The 19,151-nt window shown below is 46.3% G+C and overlaps 1 protein-coding gene across 1 annotated transcript in view; it reads right to left on the bottom strand.

The window, feature by feature from the left end:
- Window positions 1-16,575, bottom strand: part of LOC147446497 (T-complex protein 1 subunit zeta 1) — a 28,570-nt gene extending 11,995 nt beyond the window's left edge. The window contains exons 1-3 of the mRNA XM_086525711.1: window positions 16,330-16,575; window positions 15,803-15,866; window positions 15,009-15,144 (exon numbers count right to left, since the gene is read on the bottom strand). Coding sequence (XP_086381837.1) covers window positions 15,009-15,144; window positions 15,803-15,866; window positions 16,330-16,463 — 334 coding nt within the window. The 5' untranslated portion in view covers window positions 16,464-16,575. The remainder of the gene's footprint in view (window positions 1-15,008; window positions 15,145-15,802; window positions 15,867-16,329) is intronic.
- Window positions 16,576-19,151: the final 2,576 nt, after the last annotated feature.

Here is a 19,151-nt window from a genome sequence, read left to right as displayed (position 1 = left end):
AGGAAATTGATGAGATTCGCCAACGACCGATGCTAGATCTCTTGTGATTCAGCCATCCCAACAAGCCGCCCAAATTTTTCCGCTTAGTTTTATGCTTGGCTCACATCGACCAACTTAGGACCCCATAGTAGATATCTTTGTTTTGTACTGTTGTTAGGTTATTTTGTTACTCTGACTTTGTATCAGATCCACCACTTTGTAACTTTCGGGTCTCATAAGTCATTATGGCCTTTTGAAGACGTTAATATAACATTTCATTTCATCATCTCTCTCTCTCTCTCTCTCTCTCTCTCTCTCTCTCTCTCTCTCTCTCTCTCTCTCTCTCTCTCTCTCTCTCTCTCTCTCTCTCTCTCTCTCTCTCTCTCTCTCTCTCTCTCTGTGTGTGTGTGTGTGTGTGTGTGTGTGTTGCGTCCATGCTCGCCCTGCTGCGTCCCCGCCTTGCCACCCCTGCTCCCACGCTGCTCTCTCTCTCGCCTGCCCGCTGCCCCCTGCTCGCGCGCTGCTCCCTTGCTCGCCTGTTCACACGCTCTGCATCCCCCCCCCTGCTCGCTCGTCCTCTCCCTCTGCTCCCCGCATGCTCTGTCCCGCTGCCCCTGCGTCTCTCGCTCCCCTCTGCTCCCCGCCCCCATTGTCTCGCTGCCCCTACGCATGCACGTGCTCCCCCACCCCGCGCTGCTCACACTCGCGCTCCCCGCCCTCTCTGTCCCAAGATGAGGAAATTGCACTACTCAAGAAAGAGCTTGCAGAGGTACGTTCGCAGAGGGTCCTCGAAGAGGGAGAGCTTCAACCCTCAATAATTGAAGAGCTTAACACAATTAAGGAACAAATGCGGGCCATCAAAGAAGGTGGGGAGAAACAAAAAGAAATGACGACCTCGTGGGTGGATGTTATCACAAAGACCCAACAAAAAGCAGAAAAGGCCGAAACATGGATCGAGATTGTCAAAAAAGGGAAAGGCAAGGAAATAACCCCCACACCAACCATCATCAACTTGACACTAGAAGAGGAGCAAAAGAGACGTGTGCGAGCCTTGCACGTAAGGATAAGTGGCCTCAAAGACCAGGATAATGTGGATGAAGAGGTGAAAGAACTCATGACTCTGGTGGGGGTCAACGAGCAAACGCATACGAGGGCCTGGAGAGTGGGCATTAAGAAAAGCGGGAGCAAAAGAGAAACCTCGAAGGAAAGGGCACTCATTCTCCGCTTCCCCTCCATGGAAGCGAAGAAGGACTTCCTGAAGCAGAGACCGACTCTAAAGAAAACTGGCATCTTTCTTGGAGATGACCTCACCCTCTCGCAGATTGCTCATATGCAAGAAGTAATTCCGGAAATTAGAGCAGCAAGGGAAAAGGGGAAGATTGCTTTTTACAGGGATGGAAAGGTGGTGATATTGGAGCGACGCCCCGCATGACGGTGCAAGACATGGGACCACACTAAAGATGGCAACCTGGAATTGTAATGGTCACTCCGCCTAGATGTAGGAGCCTTTGAGGATAGCCTCACGGGAAGAGACATCGTTTTCTACTCTGAGACGCATCAAGCACCTGGTCGATCCATGCCACAGGTGAGCGGATATAGATGGGAGACGCATGCAGACAGGAGACCAGATCGGAGCATCGAGGACGGGGCTCAAGGGGAGTGGCAGTTCTATTCAGGGAGGAACTGCGGCCACTGATATATATAGCAAGTAAAGATGAACAGGCTAGGTACATGTGGATGAGGCTCAAGGCAGAGACGGGCAGATACCTCTACATAGCTATTTGTTACTTTCCTCCTTATACGTCAGTATATGCATCACCTAGAGGACAATCCCCCTTTGCTATTTTGGATAATGATATATGGGAGTTTTCCAAGGATGGTGACATTATCATACTAGGGGATTTCAATGCTAGGACTGCCCACCACCAGACAATATTTTATGATACTTCCGAAGAAATGCTTAGGGAGCTGGACGTCACAGAGATGGGTCTATCCAGACTATCACAAGATGAGGAATACATTGAATATGGCAGATACTTGATAGATATGGGAACCGCACACAGATTGGCCATTGTGAATGGCCTACAAAGATTTTCGACAGCTAGAGGTTTTACTTGCTTTCCACACCGACATGGTGCCAGCACAGTTGATTATGTTATGGCCCAGCCAGGTCTCATTCCATTCTTTCAGGATTTCATGGTGGGCACTAGGCCAGTTGGAGTAGCAGTTGATCATGCTATCGTGTCTTTCACCCTAACCTTTCAATTCAGCACAGCTCCATTAGGAGAGGTCCCCACACACACTCGGTATACCTTCATGAGGGAGACGGATTCTGTGTATATGGATGAGATATACAGGCAGCTATGCACCCAAGAGCCGGGACGGCCACTAGATGAACTCACTCAGATACTGATAGAGACGCTCCATGATGCAGCATCAGAGGCATACCCCCACAGCCAGCCCACACGGAGGCGATCTGGGAGAATGCCCCAGAACAGTTGGTACGATGAGGAGTGCAGAGAGACGAGGATCAAATTATAGAGGGAAGTGCTCATGGGTATTACCACACATAGACAGTCACGGATTATCTTTCGCCGCCTAGAGCGACGAAAGAAAAGGGCCCATCTATCTCAGCTAGAGCGGGATCTATATCAGTTATTTATAAGTCGGGACTCAGACGAAGCATGGAGGCTATTCCACGAGCATTCACCACCACCAGCGGTCACCTCCACTGAGACATAGGGGGAATATGCCACATCCCTCTACACAACATCAGGGCAACCGCCTCTGCCGAACCCACTAGAGACATGCCCGGAGACATGTTCTATCTTTACTGTCGATAGGGTAAGGAAAGCCATTGATAGGATGAAGACTAAATGGGCACATGATCATGATGGTCTGGTAGCAGAGCACTTCATCCATGCCAGAGATATGCTTGCGGGTCTCCTAGCTATGATGTTTAATCGAGCCATGTATGAAGGCTTCCCGAAGACTTGGAATTTGTTTACGATTGTGCGTATTTTCAAGTCGGGAGATCCCATGATTCCCGCGAATTATCGCACCATCATGGTTGGTCACACATTAGCTAGGTTGTATGCATCCGTTCTTGAGCAGGAGCTGAGTAGATGGGCAGAGCGGGAGGGCATAAGGGCACCAGGGCAAGCAGGTTTCAGGAGAGGTTTCTCCACTCTTGACCAGATCCTGACACTCAGAGCTATTATAGAGGAGGGTAGACACCATGCCAAGAGGATCTATTGTAGCTTTGTGGATTTCCACAAAGCTTTTGACACAGTGCCGAGAGCCAGACTTATACGGAGACTACAAGACATGGGGGTGCCTACAGAGCTGATATGGGGTATTCTGGCTCTATACAGGTTAGTGATGGGGCGGGTAAGCACCATTGAGGGAATGTCTAACATGGTCCACTCCACTATTGGAGTAAAGCAGGGATGCCCCCTATCCCTGACTCTTTTTGGGATGTATGTGGATGAGTTTTCGGACTCTGTAGAGCGTCAAGGGGACCGGGGGGCACAGCTAGCAGGGACATGGATTCCGCTGTTACTATACGTTGATGATATTGTGTTGATTTCTGACTCTCCAGAGGGGATGCAGCATCATTTGGATGCTCTGCATACATTTGCTCGTGACAATGGATTGTCTGTCAATCTTGGGAAAACCAAGGTTATGGTGTTTAACACCACACCAAGAGGTCGGCACCCACATTTATGTATGGTCAGGAGACTGTGGAGTACACAGATGCATATACTTATCTTGGAGTAGTCTTCGGTGGACCGGTGTTTTCACTAAGGAGAGCATCAGAGACAAGACTGACAAGAGCATATGCAACTTTGGGCGGACTGGAAAGGATGCGTTCACAGGTTCAGTTTCAAGAACCGCGAACACAGCTTTGGCATTTTGACACTCTGGTGACTCCAGCTATGCTCTATGGAGTTCAGGTATGGGGACCCTCAGTAGACCACCATGGGAGATCTGGCAACATAGATGGATGGAGATGTATGGAGAGGCCTCTGGTCTCTATGATCGCTCGGATGATTCGGACTAAGGCCTCAGTACCACATGACATTATCCGAGCCAAGCTAGCCCCCCCTCCCTCGTGGTGGAGGCATTGACGAGATCAGTATCCTTTATGCACGGTCTATGGGATCTCCCCAGGGACAGATACGCTCAGCTTGCCCTAGAGTCATCTCGACAGCTAGCTCTACAAGGCGATACAGCATGTTTTCAGTCGCATGGTCTCAACATGGATAGATTACCTCCGCTTCAATACTCCCTGGATGCACCCTCTCTGTCTCTCACACGGACAAAGATCACCAGACTCATACGTCAGGATCTAATTTAGCTAAATACCAGGAGCACATGGATACAGCCGACACAGGAGTTGGACACGAAGATGGCCTTCTATAGAGAGCATCTTCTCCAACTCACGGAGGACGGCTCCGAAAAAGGCTGCAACAGAAGATACAGATTACTCTAGCTTGACATGCAAGACGCCCAACCAGAGTACTGACCATGGAGGAGGTCGATGAGATCCGACAGCGATCGATGAGAGATTTCATCTGGACCCACAAACCTCCCTAGTGCTTTAGTGTCTTAGTGTTAGTGTTAGTTCTTTGTAACTTTCTAATTTCCGTACTCAGACATGGTATCAGATTCACCAGTTGTAACTTTTTGGTCTCATAGGTCATTTTGGCCTCTTGAAGACGTTAATGTAACATTTCATTTCACTTCTCCCCCCTCAATGATGGCTCTGAGTGTCAAGATATGGTCAACAGTAGAAAAGCCTCTCCTGGACCCTACCTGCCCGGCTGCGCGTATCTTCTCCCTCTCTGCCCATCTATTGAGATGCTGCTCAAGAATGGATGCGTACAATCGTGCCAATATGTGTCCAATCATGATAGTGCGATAATGCCCATGCTCCATAGGGTCTCCTGACTTGAAGATAGGTACAATAGTAGATAGGCTCCAAGTATCAAGCAAGCCTTCACACATGGCACGGTTAAACATAACTGCTAGAAGCTCTGCTAGTATATCTCTGGCATGCATGAAATGCTCAGCCACTAAGCCATCATGATCATATGCTCTCCCAGTCCTCATCCTATCGATGGCCTTCTTCACCATCTCAGCGCGGTGAAAAAAGCACATGCTTGTGGACATGGATCGGGGAGGTCAGGAAGGGGCGGCTATCCAGGAACTGTGTACAAAGATGAAGCGTATTGGCCCCAAGCCTCTGTAGAGGTAATGGCAGGGGGGGAGAGTGCTCATGAAAGAGCCACCATGCCTCTCGTGAGTCATGACTCAAGAATAGCTGGTATAGATCCTGCTCTAGTCCAGCCAAAAATGCCCTCTTCTTCCGCCACACTAGGCGTCGAAAGTCAATCTGTGACTGTCTGTGAGTGATGTCCCCCAAAAGCACCTCCCTCTGAAGTTTGGCTCTAGTCTCGCAGCATTCCGCATCATACCAACTGTTCTGCGGCATGCTCCGAGAACAGGGTCGCTGCTCAGGCTGAGTGTGTGGGTATGCCTCTGTTGCTGCCTCATGTAATGTATGTGTCAATATAGTAGTAAGCTCCTCCAGAGGTCCCCCTGGATCCTCAGTGCACAACCATCTGTAGATCCCATCTATATATACAGAGTCCGTCTCCCACGTGAAGGTGTAGCGAGTAGGTGGTGCTACCCGTGGACTGTTCTACATTAAACTGAAAAGAAATGGTCATCAACAGAAGGGCATGATCCACCGCCACCCCAACACGTCTGGGTCCAACCGTGAGATCCTGGATACTAGAGATGACGCTCGGCTGTGCCATGACATAATCCACTGTGCTAGCTCCATGTCTGTGAGGAAAGCATGTAAAACCTCCCACAACGGGAAATCTCTATAGGCCATTCAAGATGGCCAGTCCATGTGCAGTTCCCATGTCGTTCCACATCTTGTGATAGTCTGGACAGGCCCGTCTCTACAACATCTAGCTCTGTCAACATCTCCTCTGAAGTATCATGGAAGATTGTCTGGTGATGGGCCGTCCTACCATTGAAGTCCCCTATAATGATAATGTCACCATCTCTATAGAACTCCCATATGTCATCATCCAAAATAGAAAAGGGGGACTGGCCTCTGGGTGATGCGTAGACTGATGTACTCGAGGGAAAGTAGCAAATAGCGATGTAAAGATATCTGCCAAGATATCTGCCTGTCTCTGCTCTCAATCTCACCCACATATACCTAGCATGCTCATCCTTGCGGGCTATATGTATCAATGGCTGCAACTCCTCTCTGAATAACAATGCCACTCCCCCTGATCCCCGCCCTCTATGCTCTAATCGTCTCCTATCTGCAGGCTGTCTCCCATCTATATCCACTAATGTGAGGCATAGATTGCCCAGGGGCCTGATGTGTCTCAGAGTAGAAGATGATAGCAGCAAGGTGAGAGCCCGAGGGAGGGGGGACAGGGATGCAACAGGGGGAAGAGCACAAGGAGGGAGGCAGGGATGCAGTAGAGGGAGAGCGCGAGGGGGGGGAGGGAACGACAGAGAGAGAGAGAGAGCTGTCACCCGACACTATTTGGGTTGTACATCGACAAGCTGTCAGAGCATGTCCTTCGAGATAGGGACGAGGGCATGGATTTAGCAGGTGCTTGTTCACACCGTGTTATATGCTAATGATTGTTTTGGTATCTGAGTCACAGGAGGGACAACAACGAGATCTCCAGATTCTGGATGACTTTTGCACACAAAGGTCTTACTGTGAACCTTAGAAAAACCAAGGTCCTTATCTTCCACACCTCCCGACAAGTCAACAACAGAGCCACCTTTACACTAGCAGGAGGGCGAGTTGAGGTCATTGACTCATATGTATACTTGGGGATCACTTTTACTGCTACTACAAGACGACAATTCTCCGTGGCGAGTGCAACCAGAGATAGGATCACACAAGGATATGCGGTATTAGCGATGCTAGCGCGTCGATGCCACCAAGCATTTTTCCAACAGCCCCGCACCAGGGGGTGGCTCTTCGACACATTAGTCACCCCAGCTCTCATGTATGCAACACCAATTTGGACATAGGCCGAGAGGCCACAAGTTATCATGCTATCCCGTTTGATACGCGGAAAATTGAGACAAACTGTTGACGTGTCATCAAGCCACTAAAGAACGGAGCCAACCCACACATCACAACCAAGGAGCCTAAACCCTAAGAAGAAGCAGAAGAAGCAAAAGCAACAGAAGAAGTTTTACCGACTTGCAAACTCTTGCCGAGCGGCCTATTTTTAAAGAGGAGTTCCCCCTAACTTATCGGGCCCCGTCTGATGGGGCCCAAGTGACCTAAAGGCATTAAAATAAAGCAGGATCACACGCACAATCTCTTGCATAGAAGATGATGACGTAGCAACTGTACGGAACCACTGCAATTCGCGCTGACATGCTGACGTGGCAAATAGTGCAAAATTCCATGTTTTGCGCTGCAGGTGCTGACGTGGCAGCTGTTCGGATTTCTGCAATGGCACTAGCTGCTTTTGGACCATAACCTTTTGAGTTTGACTGCTTTCTATGTAAACTATTTTTAGAAGCCAAGGGCCTTTACCCCATGGGCTCTCACTCTGGCAGTCTACCCGCACGGGATGTAGAGCAGAGCCATGGGAGTTGTACTGAGTTGAAGCAAGATAAAGAAATACCGAAAGGGGCACCAATGTTTGGGGCCAGTGCTCTCTTGGGGTGGAATTCAGCCACTCCCGTCTCATGTTGTGTATCTCTTTCAGTTCAATTGTTATTTGAAGTGCTTAAAGTTGTTCAGTCTGTTCTAGTCTGTTGGCGCGTGGTACCCGTCCCCATGTCAAAAATCCTCAGTGCCCCAACAATCATCATAGCGGAGCCAGCCACACCACCTATGTTGGTAGAGGCTCTCTTTCAGGTAGTATGCTTCATCCAAAGAGTGCCACATCTTCCATCCGACAGATTATCATACAGAGCACTTGAGCAACCCCACCAGCTAGCTGAGACTAGAGAGAGTGGATCCTGGTATGCACAGATGACACAGTGATTTAGCACACATGTCCTGATATCGAGTGGCTACCACCCTTTCAGTAGGACCCCGACTCACCTTTCATTCGCCTCTCATTCCGAGAGGAATCGGGTCCTTAGACAGGATCTCTGGCAGTTGTATATCAAAGAGACATGGGTCACACCACAACAACCTCTTCCACCGAAGATGCTATACTACAGGGATCATTGCATAACTATTCTAGAGGACCGCTTTATCCAGGGGCCTAAATACATGGATGTTTACATGTCTCACAGTGTGAAAGTAGCCATCGGACAGCTTAGAATCTCATCACACAGATTGGGAATTGAGACATGTCGAGCATCGCATAACCCCAGAGACCATAGGATATGTAGGGTATGTAAGACAGAGGTGGAGAGCGAGGAGCATTATGCTTGTAGATGTCGAGCTTAGCATGATATCCACAGCCGCTACCCTGCCTTGTTCTCAGGGCAACCTACACTTAAGTGTCAAGTGCGCACTTCACTTGCGCTACGTGGACATGCTTCTGCCACAGTCTAGCATGAGTCATTAGCTTAGGACTGAGCCTAGCACCTTTGTTAGCCTCTAGCAGGACATGCACGTCTAGCCCGGTCATAGTTGCATACCCTCTCTTGCACAGGACGCATTTCATCATGCAAGCAATTTACCACGTGAACTACCTCTTATAGGTCATTTATTAATATGTGACTTTTCATTTACCCTTGTTGAAATGTAGAAGGGAAAATGGTTGAAGGAACTATAAAAGAAACCCATTGGGCGCTCAGTAGAAGCAGAAGAAGCAGGGACACAAGGAGGCACGCACCCGATTGGCAACACCTTAGGAGCTCTAGCATTTTCTCAGATTCAGCCCAGCGTTTTCAGCAACAGAAGACCAGCATTTTCAACCCATATAACCAGTGTTTCAGATCAGCCCTGAACCTCGCCGTACCACACCCTTCCCGGTTGCACATCCTCGCCGCATCGACCATCAGCACCCAAATCAGCCAAGCGTTTTCAGTTTCAACAGGCATCAGCCAATGTTTTTCAGATCCAGCCCAAATCAGCTAACTTTTTTGCATTTCAGCTTTGCATGCATTGGCGGTTACAGATCCTCGCCGCAGTACCTAGCATTTTCAGATTTCAGCCTTGACATTGTCGTCATCGTCATCGTCATCTTCGTCAAGTACCACAGCATCAGTACCCATTAGCATCAGCATCTCAACATCTAGTCATTGTATGAGCATTTGTGCAAGAATAAAGAACGTACTTGCTCTGGCAACAAAGCAAGGGAGCCCTTGAGGGTTGGGATCTGACATCCCTGTGTCATCTCTTTTCTCTCTCTTGTCTCTCTTTCTTTCAGTTCAGTTCTTCAAGTGTCCCTTGTTTTTGTGCGGAGTACTAGATCCGAGCTAACTCCATAAACACTTCCCCTGCACCTGACATTGGTATCAGAGCTCTGTGTGTGTCACCAGGAGGTGTATTTTTCCTGTTGCCTTCCGTAAATAAGTATTAGATATATTTATTTTATTTTTACTTGTTTGTCCCAAAACCCTTGAAAAGGTGCAAGTGGACATTGCATGGCCAGTGTGAAACGGCTGCAGCCAAATGGGTTTCTCACATCGGGGATCTAGGTCGGTCAAACAAGGACTGCCCGGGCCAATTAGCACTGAATTCTGATGAGTATGGAAGCTCGTGTGCACCAAACTGGAATTTGGGCCACTCGTCAAGTCACTGCAACTTTATAAGTTGAAAGGGGCCAGTAAATTAACCCACATTGTAGATGTTGGTCAAATGGTAGTCTTCAATGATGGTCAGGAGACCGATAGGGACGCCATGGAAGCATCTCCTAAAATTTAGGGAACTGCTATTTTTGACCGAAAAATGTGTTCGCGTCATTAGCTCTGGAATGACAAGGGGAACATTTTATTGCTCTGCTGCCAAGTCAACTGATGCACCAGTTGAGATATTTTTAGCAGGGAAAGCCCAAACTCGGAAATTGGGCGACGTGTCAGCCTGTGAGCGATTCTGCCACTCTGGGAGGCAAAAACGAGCTGCATATCAACAAAGGGGGCGCCATTTTCAGCCTCAGGTGGATTGTAGCAGGTACAGAAGCTATGGAATGCTTACCTTGCCCTCTATGCACAGTATGGTGACGGGAGTGATGCCCCGCACGCTACATACTGCTCTCTTTCTCCCCTACGTACAGTATGTTATGCCCCACTAGTGGGCTTCTCATTTGACCTATGTACAGTTCTGGGGGTTTATGCGCGTTTGCCAAGGCAAGAGCCTTCTGAACAGGAACCGGATTAGCTAATTGCTAATCCCCCACAGGTACGCACAGTTCCATCACGAAAGATTGCGAGTTTGGAGAGTTTTCTCGCGCGAAAACTCGTCCAATTCATAGAGGAACAGTCCCATTGCGTGCGGGAGCCCTTGGGACACGCATAGGCACGTTCGCTCCGCTAAAAACGATCCGAAACAGGGAATTACAGCCTGCTGTGTTTTTCTGCAGGTTTAGGGTTTCGCACCTAAACTGCAAGGAAACATCGGGGGAGCCTCGTGAGAGCCTTGGGATGCGTGTACAAGCTTTTGGGCTCCCGGCAGTGAAAAACAGAGAATTACAGCCCGCTGAATTTCTGTGACAGCTCACCAGAAAGCTTCCAGATATCGAGGGAATCCGTCCTAGACAGGTGTTTTTGACCTACAGGGGTTTTTGCACCGTTATGCTGTCGAAATCCGGTCGAAAACCTGTGTTTTCAGCCCTCGCTAGGTTTGGACAGCTTTGTGAAAGCTTGTGCTAAGTGGTCGGATCGTCTACCTTAATTTGAATAAAGAAATACCGAAAGGGGCACCAGTCTTTGGGTCCTACCAAGGTGTCGGTCTCGTGTGCGCAATGACATTCTAGTCGTTGGACGCAACTGTGTTCTCTTCCCTTCTCAGTGCTCTGTGTAAAGTTAACAGGTAATTGAAATAGTACCGCCCTCTACGTTGTACGGGCCGGTTATAGTGTGTGCTTCGGCTTCGTGAACTCAAGGGAAGAAGTTAGAACCACCAAGAACCCAAGAACCCAAGAACCAAGAACCCAAGAAACACCAAGAACCCAAAGAACCCAAGTTGAACCAAGAACCCAAAGAACCTCTCCTGTTTTTTTTCCCTAAAAGAATCTTCGAGTCCCGATCATGGACTTATTAGCTCCCATCTTCATTGCCATGTCTTTGAAGGAAGATCGACATCGGATACACGACAACACAGATCTTGAGTACCAAGATCTATTAGCCTCTTATGCAGATACTGAAGGAGTGGGAGACAGGATCCCTACCCGATCTACATCCGCAGTATCCACCCGTTTGGAGGAATCTTCACCGATTATGCATCCACAAGCTTCAAAAGCAATCAACATCAAAAGTACAGAAAGAATCCCAAGATAGAAGCTCGACAATGGTGCCTCACCTTCAACAGGGGGATGTCGAGAGCGCACTTCGCTTGCGCTACGTGGACATGCTTATGCCACAATCTAGCAAGAGTCATTAGCTTTGGACTGAGACTGGCACCTTTGTTAGCCTCTAGCAGGACATGCATGTCCAGGCCGGTCATAGTTGCAAGAGACTCTTTTACAGGTTTTATAGCCATTTGTCCTACCTACTTTTTATAAATGTCATGTCAAAGTCACTTACTCATAAATTAAGTAACTCTTCATATGCCTATATGCTTAAGTGCTTGTACTATACAAGTGAGGGTGTGCAACTATGACCTGCCTGATCATGCGGGTCCTTCTAGAGGCTCACAAATTTCCAGGCTAGATCCTAAGCTATACTAGACTACGACTAGCGTTTACCTGAAGAAGCTTGTCCACGTGGTTCAAGTGCAATGCGCACGTGACAACTGACCTTGTGCTCAAGAGCATCGTCAAACTCTCCCCAATGCCTACACCTAGCAGACACTGGTTGTGCTCATGTGAAATCGGAGGGCATGCCGCTACTATAAACTGTCGGGACATGCACGTCCTACGTACAAGCTCACGAGGGTGCCAGAACACTTCCCAGGTTGTCCTAAAACCTAGAAATAGAAGTTACAGCTTGTCCACATGGACATAGGGTTTAATGTGCATGTGACATCTTGTGAGTGCAGCTTCTACTATTCTACACTTAGATGTGCTTTCTTCATGGCCGACTTGAGAGGTGAAAGTGTGGCATCACACCATCGTGAATGCACCTCATCAAGCGGGTGGTTCTTCAAGTACTTTGCGGACTTCAAGTCCTTGGAAGACCCAAAGAGTTGGGCACCCTAGCCCTAACCCTAGTCAACCTGTGAATCCCGGCAAAAGCAGATAAAGATGAAGTTCTCACCAACTTACTATCCTCACTGAGTAGCCCATAGGTTAGAATTAAAATCCTAATTCCCACCAACTTATGGCACCCATCCAATGGGGACTAAACATAAAGCAGACACACACTAACTTACGTAGAAGGATAACACGTGGCTATTGTGCGGACCTCCTACAAGACACGCTGACATCCTGACGTGGCAATGTACGGACGCCCGGATTTTCCGTTGGACTACTCACGTGGCAGTGTACTGATTTTTGTAATTTGCACTGGTTGCTTTTAGCGCTAGCTTTTCAAGCTTTTCATGTAAACTGCTTTTGATGGCCAATGAAACCGGCCCGTAGGGCGGTAGGCATTGGCTTTCACCCAAAATTCTTTACTTTAGACACACATACAGAGCACTTTGCAAAGAGAACCTGCGACGGGAATTAACACTTGAATACACACACGGCTCGGAAGCTAGAATGCTCCGAGCAGACACCGACAACCTGTAGGCCCCATAATTGGGGCCCCTTTCAGTATTTCTTTATTCTTTATCAAAGGGAATAAAACCTGTGATCTCCCACAAGCTGCCCTGCACAATCTAGGCTAAGAAACACCTGTTCTGGCCCGATTTCGGCAACATAACTATACTAGGACGCTTCACAGTCAGTATCCCCACACAATAGGTGACTCTCCCGACGCATACGGACACTTTGCAAAACCTGGCGAGAATCTGCAGCACGCTGAATTCTCTGTTTTCTGCCCCGAAAATGCGTCAGTTCACCTGTACAGCGGTCCCCTTGCGTCCCCGAACCTCCTGGGGGTATTAGGGTCCATTTAGGGCCGAAACCCTAAACCTGCAAAAATACACAGCAGGCTGTAATTCCCTGTTTTGGGCTCCGTTTCGCGTGCCGGTCGCATCCATAGCAAGGCCTCGAGCTCCCACACCTATAGGGCTACTTGCCCTTTGAATCGAACGAGATTTCTAGCGTGAAACCTCTCCGAATTCACCTATACCTGCGGGGGATTAGCCGCTAGCTAATCCAGTACCTGTGCAAGAGGCTCTTGCCTTGGCAATCGCGCGTGAACCCACATAACTATACATTGGTCAAATGAAAAGCCCACTAGTGGGGCATAACATACTGCTCTTAGGGGAGAGAGAGGGCAGTGCGTAGCGTGCAGGGCATCACTCCTGGCACCGCACTGTACATAAGAGGGAAAGGAAGCACTCCATAGCTCTTAACCTGTGACAGATTGCATAATGAGGCCTCTCCCAGCTTAAAAATCAGCGCCCATTTTTCTGCGAGAGGCAAGTGCATGAGAATTTGCCACTTGGCGCATTTTCAAGCATTTTCCCGTTTCGGGTTCGCCGCTTAAAAATATCCTGACCAGTTGCCCAATTGACTTCGCGGCAGAGTTGTAAAATGTTCCCCTGGTCATACCGGAGGTAATGACGCGAACACATTTCACGGCCCAAAATAGCAGTTCCCTAAATTTTAGGAGATGCTTCCGTTGGGCTCCCACTGGTCTTCTGACCATCTATCCTCATTGGGACCGCATCCAAAAGTGCAATGTGGCCCAAGTATTGGATACTTTCAATTGGTGATCCCACCTTGACTTTATGCCTTTATTGAGTTCACTTCCTAGTATCCACCAACTTACTAAGTGCGACGGGAGGACCTATATGATCTTGCTCTGAGCCTAGACATCCTCTTACCATACGAATTCCAGTGCCGACCACTTCCCGTCTGCGGGTGAAACTACCGTTCACATTGGCCATACAATGTCCGACCGTTTGCTACTTCAAAAAGAGGGTCTCAAAACAAATAAAATAAACCCCATTGGAAAGAAACCAACAACCAAGGTTAGCAGTTGCCACATCCTTGTGACATGGTTAATAAGTGCCACGTCCTCGTGACAGCCAAGGGCCTTCAAATATATGCCAAGGGCTCACTCTATGGCATGCTTCTGCATGGAGATGTAGAGTAGTGTTGCCGGCATTGTACTAAGTTGAAGCAATATAAAGAGATACGAAGGGGGCGCCACAATTTGGGGCCAGTGCACTCAAGGGTGGAACTACACCACTCCATGTCTCGTGTGAAGTCTTTCTTTCAATTCAATTATTTTGAATTGCCTAAAAGTCTGTTCAGTCTGTTGTTTTCCGATGACACCATGTGTCCTCCCGTTACAAGGAGTCAAAGATAGCCGCTAATGGCTACAAGTATATTAAATTTCAGCCACCGCCCTTACAAATCGTACACATTCATAGCCTAGGGACAGAGAATAAACTTCGTCTCTTTGGTTCATGTGTTTTGTCATGTAAAAATGAGTTGATAAGTTAATAGAAAAATCTCTTGAAGGGGAGAGCAACCCATCTTCTCGTCCCGAGTGATGTGTCTATTGAGTTGTGTTTTTTATTTCGTGTTGTATATGTATTGTGCAATTAAATAGTATGAAAGATTTAAGTGCAACCTCTCTCTCTCTCTCTCTCTCTCTCTCTCTCTCTCTCTCTCTCTCTCTGGATATGTGTGTGTGTGTGTGTGTATGTATGTAGGTATGTATGTGTGTGTATATGTATGTATATATGTGTGTATATCCATAGTGTGTATGTACATATAGACACACACATATATATATATAAAGTAGAAGAAGACAAAAGCCAGCCAATCAACATACAAAAGCACCTTCTGATATGTAGCGCTCAGCCTGCTTCATTAGCTCTCCAATAAAAAGAACTGTGGATGTAGTTCCATCTCCATTTATATCATCTTGAGCAACTGCAGTTCTTGCAATCATTATCGCTGTAGGATTTTGAATTTGCTGCAATCAATGGGTACTTATCTTAAACCAAGAGCATAAGGGTTACATAATACAACACAAGACGTCAAAAGTCTTTCACAACAGATTCATGACAAATAAAAACTAGATAATTTCAAAAAAATCACACATTCACATGCAATGGAAAAAGTGCAAGATACAGAATCAACGCGATTTTAACAACACAATATAACAAATTTCATTATGTATAGAAATGACTAGATACTACAAAATCCCTACAAGAGTCATAAGTGCTCAGTTTTAGATTAAAAAACCAAGCGCAAGGATACATCAAAACAAACTTCTGCACACTCACTTCCTATCATGGCTCCCAAGCTGTGGGACAGATTCTCACCGTCATTCCTATCTAATTTGCACCCACTTACCCGTCTTATGATCTCGCATTACAAGCAGAATGAAACATACAAAACCCCTTTCAATACAATCAACTTGGACATGAATTTGCACAAAAAAAATCAACTTGAATTTAAATCAGTAGCATTCAGAATTAGAGTAGCATATTAAATAAAAGCCACCTTCCTTTACCAATCAGTCTTCCACCTAGATACATATAAGAATGGGATAACGCCTAAAAAAACTACAAGATACTAAGCCAATGTTTGTTCTAGTGTGTCAACCAAAAACACAAGTATGGTCTTACCATTTCCTTCAGAAGTGTGTTTCCATCCTTTGTCAACCTTATATCTCCAGCACCTCCGACTAACCTGCATATAGGGATGTCAAAACCAGCTGAACTCCAAAAGTTGTTTATAGATCCAAAGAATCTAGATCAATGCATATACCAAACATACAATCTCATCAAAGCAACACCAAGATAGTAACATACACGTCACATTTTAGTGCAATGATTAACTTCCTCACGCCAAAATTTTGCTTTCATCTTCAGCAAAAACATCTTTAAGAATAGACATCTCTTGATTATACAAACGAAATGCAACTCACCGCAAGAAAATTTATGAGGACACAGTCTTATTTTCTGAGGCTACTATTTTCTGTTACCGACATTGCTACACAGGTTTAAAAGACAAGCATATGCTAACCACAACTTCTCCTACCAAATGGTGCTGAAGCATGATGGTAGAATCAACAATACAAACCATCAGAGCGGCAGATCAAATGGCCCAAAGCCAAAATGAGAAACGAAAGAGGAATGAAAGAACCACGCACATCTTAATGGTACCCTTAGGGCCGAGGTTGGTCTTGAGCACGTCCTGCAGGCCCTTAGCTGCGTTGATGTTCATGGCGAGAGCAGCAAGCTTGTTGAGAGTCTCCGCATTGGGATTGAGCATTCGAATCGCCATCTTCACGCCCCTCTTCGCGACACAAACTATCCTCTACTGCTGCATGCGCTGTCGAGTAGGGAGGGAGGGAAACGAAGACGTCAAGGAAACCCCAGAAATGAAATGAAAATCAAAGACATGTTCTTGCCTGATGGACAATGTGTTCATAGGTTCGATCCCCTCTCGTGGATACCTACATCTACATTAAAACACCCCCACTCTGAGGACAATGTGTTCAGAGGTTCGATCCCCATCTAGTGGATACCTCCATGTACATAAAAGCACCCCCACCTTAGTAGCTGATGTACGTAAAAGCACCCCTAGCTTAGTAGGTGACAAATATGTCAAATCAGTTTTGCAAGCGCATGTGCAAGAGATGTTATGGCAACTCTAGTCAAAGCTGCATAAGCAACGCATTTCTCATTCCTAGCCACAACCCACATCTACATTAAAGCACCCCCACCTCGAGGACAATGTGTTCATAGGTTCGATCCCCATCTAGTGGATACCTCCATGTACATAAAAGCACCCCCACCATAGTAGGTGATGTATGTAAAAGCACCCCCACCTTAATAGGTGACAAATATGCCAAATCAGTTTTGCAAGCGCATGTGCAAGAGATGTTATGGCAACTCTAGTCAAAGCTGCATAAGCAATGCATTTCTCATTGCTAGCCACAGCCCACATCGTGCTAAGCTGCTACAACTCAATCGAGTCAATCTCACACATCAATACAACAAACCCAAGTGCTACATCAACAAATTCACAAATTATAACAAGATAAGAAACCCTGAGAGTAGTAAGGAATGATTGGTGTTATATGCTACGTCTGACATTGTGACGTTCTTGCATTGCTTGGCAATTGTGCATTGTCATACGCCTTGGTGCATTTGACCCATAATATTTGGCTCAATGGTAAGCAACGCAATGATTGCACTCACAATACTTTCAACCACCTTTGTGATCTCTTGCTAAGCAACAAGACCTCTTTCCATTATGCCCAAGTAAAAGGAAGAACCAAGCTAAAGCCCATATTAGATATGGAGATGTCAAAGAAGTAAATGGGGTTAAGCAGAAAGACGGAGAAACAAAGAAAGTGAGTCCTTATTATTGAGAAGGTTTCGAGATGTCAAACAAAAAACTCATTGAGGCAAAGATGGTGATAGGTCCTCAAAGAATGAAGGCTTGGCTTCTTTGTGTTCAAACGCAAGATGAAAGTTCATTGGTTTAGTGCAACTCGGATGTTATTTTTGGGTGTTTATCATCAAAATTTTGGTTGTTACAGTGTTTTGAGGTTCTGAAACATCTCGTTTCACGGCATAAAAAAAGCAAAACAAATTGCCATCACACTTGATACCCATTAGGAACACATTAATGCCACAAAAAGGGTTGCTTTCCTACCAATGTGATGTAGTTGTCTAGAGTGACTCTAGAGAGGACATTAATTGGTATTGTCACAAATGGAGGACCAAAAAAAAAACATCAGAATTCATTTAGACTCGTGATTTTTTTTTAGCAGCAAGAGGAGCATGAATTAAGTAACCCTATCTCCTCCCCTCCCCCTTTCTCTAGTTGTCTCCCCTTCTCTCCTCCCCTCCACCCACATATGTGTACGCATCCATGCAAACATGGACACAAAAGCACACAAACACATACATGATCCCACAAACACGTTGACATTGGCACAGTGTCCAGGGTTGGATTTTATAAAGTCAACCACCTCTTGATAAGACTTTTCCATTATACTGAGAATTACAAGTACTTCTAACAAGAAATGTTGAACTAGTGAGCTCCTTATTAAGTGTCACGCTATGTGAAGATTAGAAATTGGGTAATTAGTATCTCTATTTTGTCCACTTTGCACCTGCAATACTAACCTCTCTCTCAAAGGCATCCGATTACATGAATCGGGTAGCCCTACGAAGAGGGATAGAAAATTTGTGGCTTGCCTACTTATGTGGTGGTCTTTTACCACCGTCATCATCAAAGGTAGCTTTTACACTTGGCTAAATTAGGATCAAACTTTTTTAGATTGAGGAAAATATTACACATTTCAAAAGTAAAGGTGAGGTGGTTATCTTGGGTGACATGACTGCATGCATGGAGTTTTGCAACTTGACACACAATATGTAGAGATTCTATATTACCCAAGGGGAGTTGAAGATGAATACAATTAGGATTGAGCCTCCATGGATAAAAAAGAGTCCGATCATTTTGGAAAATACCTTTTACACATGTATGATAATATTGACATGCTTATCAGAAGTGGTTTGTCATTATGGAAAGACATTGATGGCTTTACACTTAGAAGCTCAAAGAGAAGAGTGCAATTGACTATATATAAATTTCAAAACCCATCATGCATAGCATTTAAAGTTGTACATTTGGACAATTTAACATTGAATCGTACCATTACTAATTATGTATAGCTCTTGATTTGGCGGTGGTGGTGGTGGTGGGGGGGGGGGGTATACCAAGAAAGCATTGATTTCATTTGACCATCTATTTATGTTTTTTTTGTTGCACAAATCTCACAAAAAGAAAACCTTCATCATGACACTCCATTAGAAGTTAACAATGAGAAGCTTTAAGAATGCTATCTCAGCTTAGAGCCCCTCACCTTTACCACTATGGTTCAACCCCTGAGACATGCAGGTGTGGATGAGTGGGCGCATTCCCATAAAACTAGTCGAAGCGAATCTTTGAACG

This window comes from Adiantum capillus-veneris, chromosome 12, assembly GCF_014529385.1.
Source record: "Adiantum capillus-veneris isolate H3 chromosome 12, ASM1452938v2, whole genome shotgun sequence".
In the NCBI taxonomy this organism is placed as follows: domain Eukaryota; kingdom Viridiplantae; phylum Streptophyta; class Polypodiopsida; order Polypodiales; family Pteridaceae; genus Adiantum; species Adiantum capillus-veneris.
The sequence above is the reverse complement of the archived record's forward strand: the minus strand, read 5'-3'. Positions and strand labels throughout refer to the sequence as shown.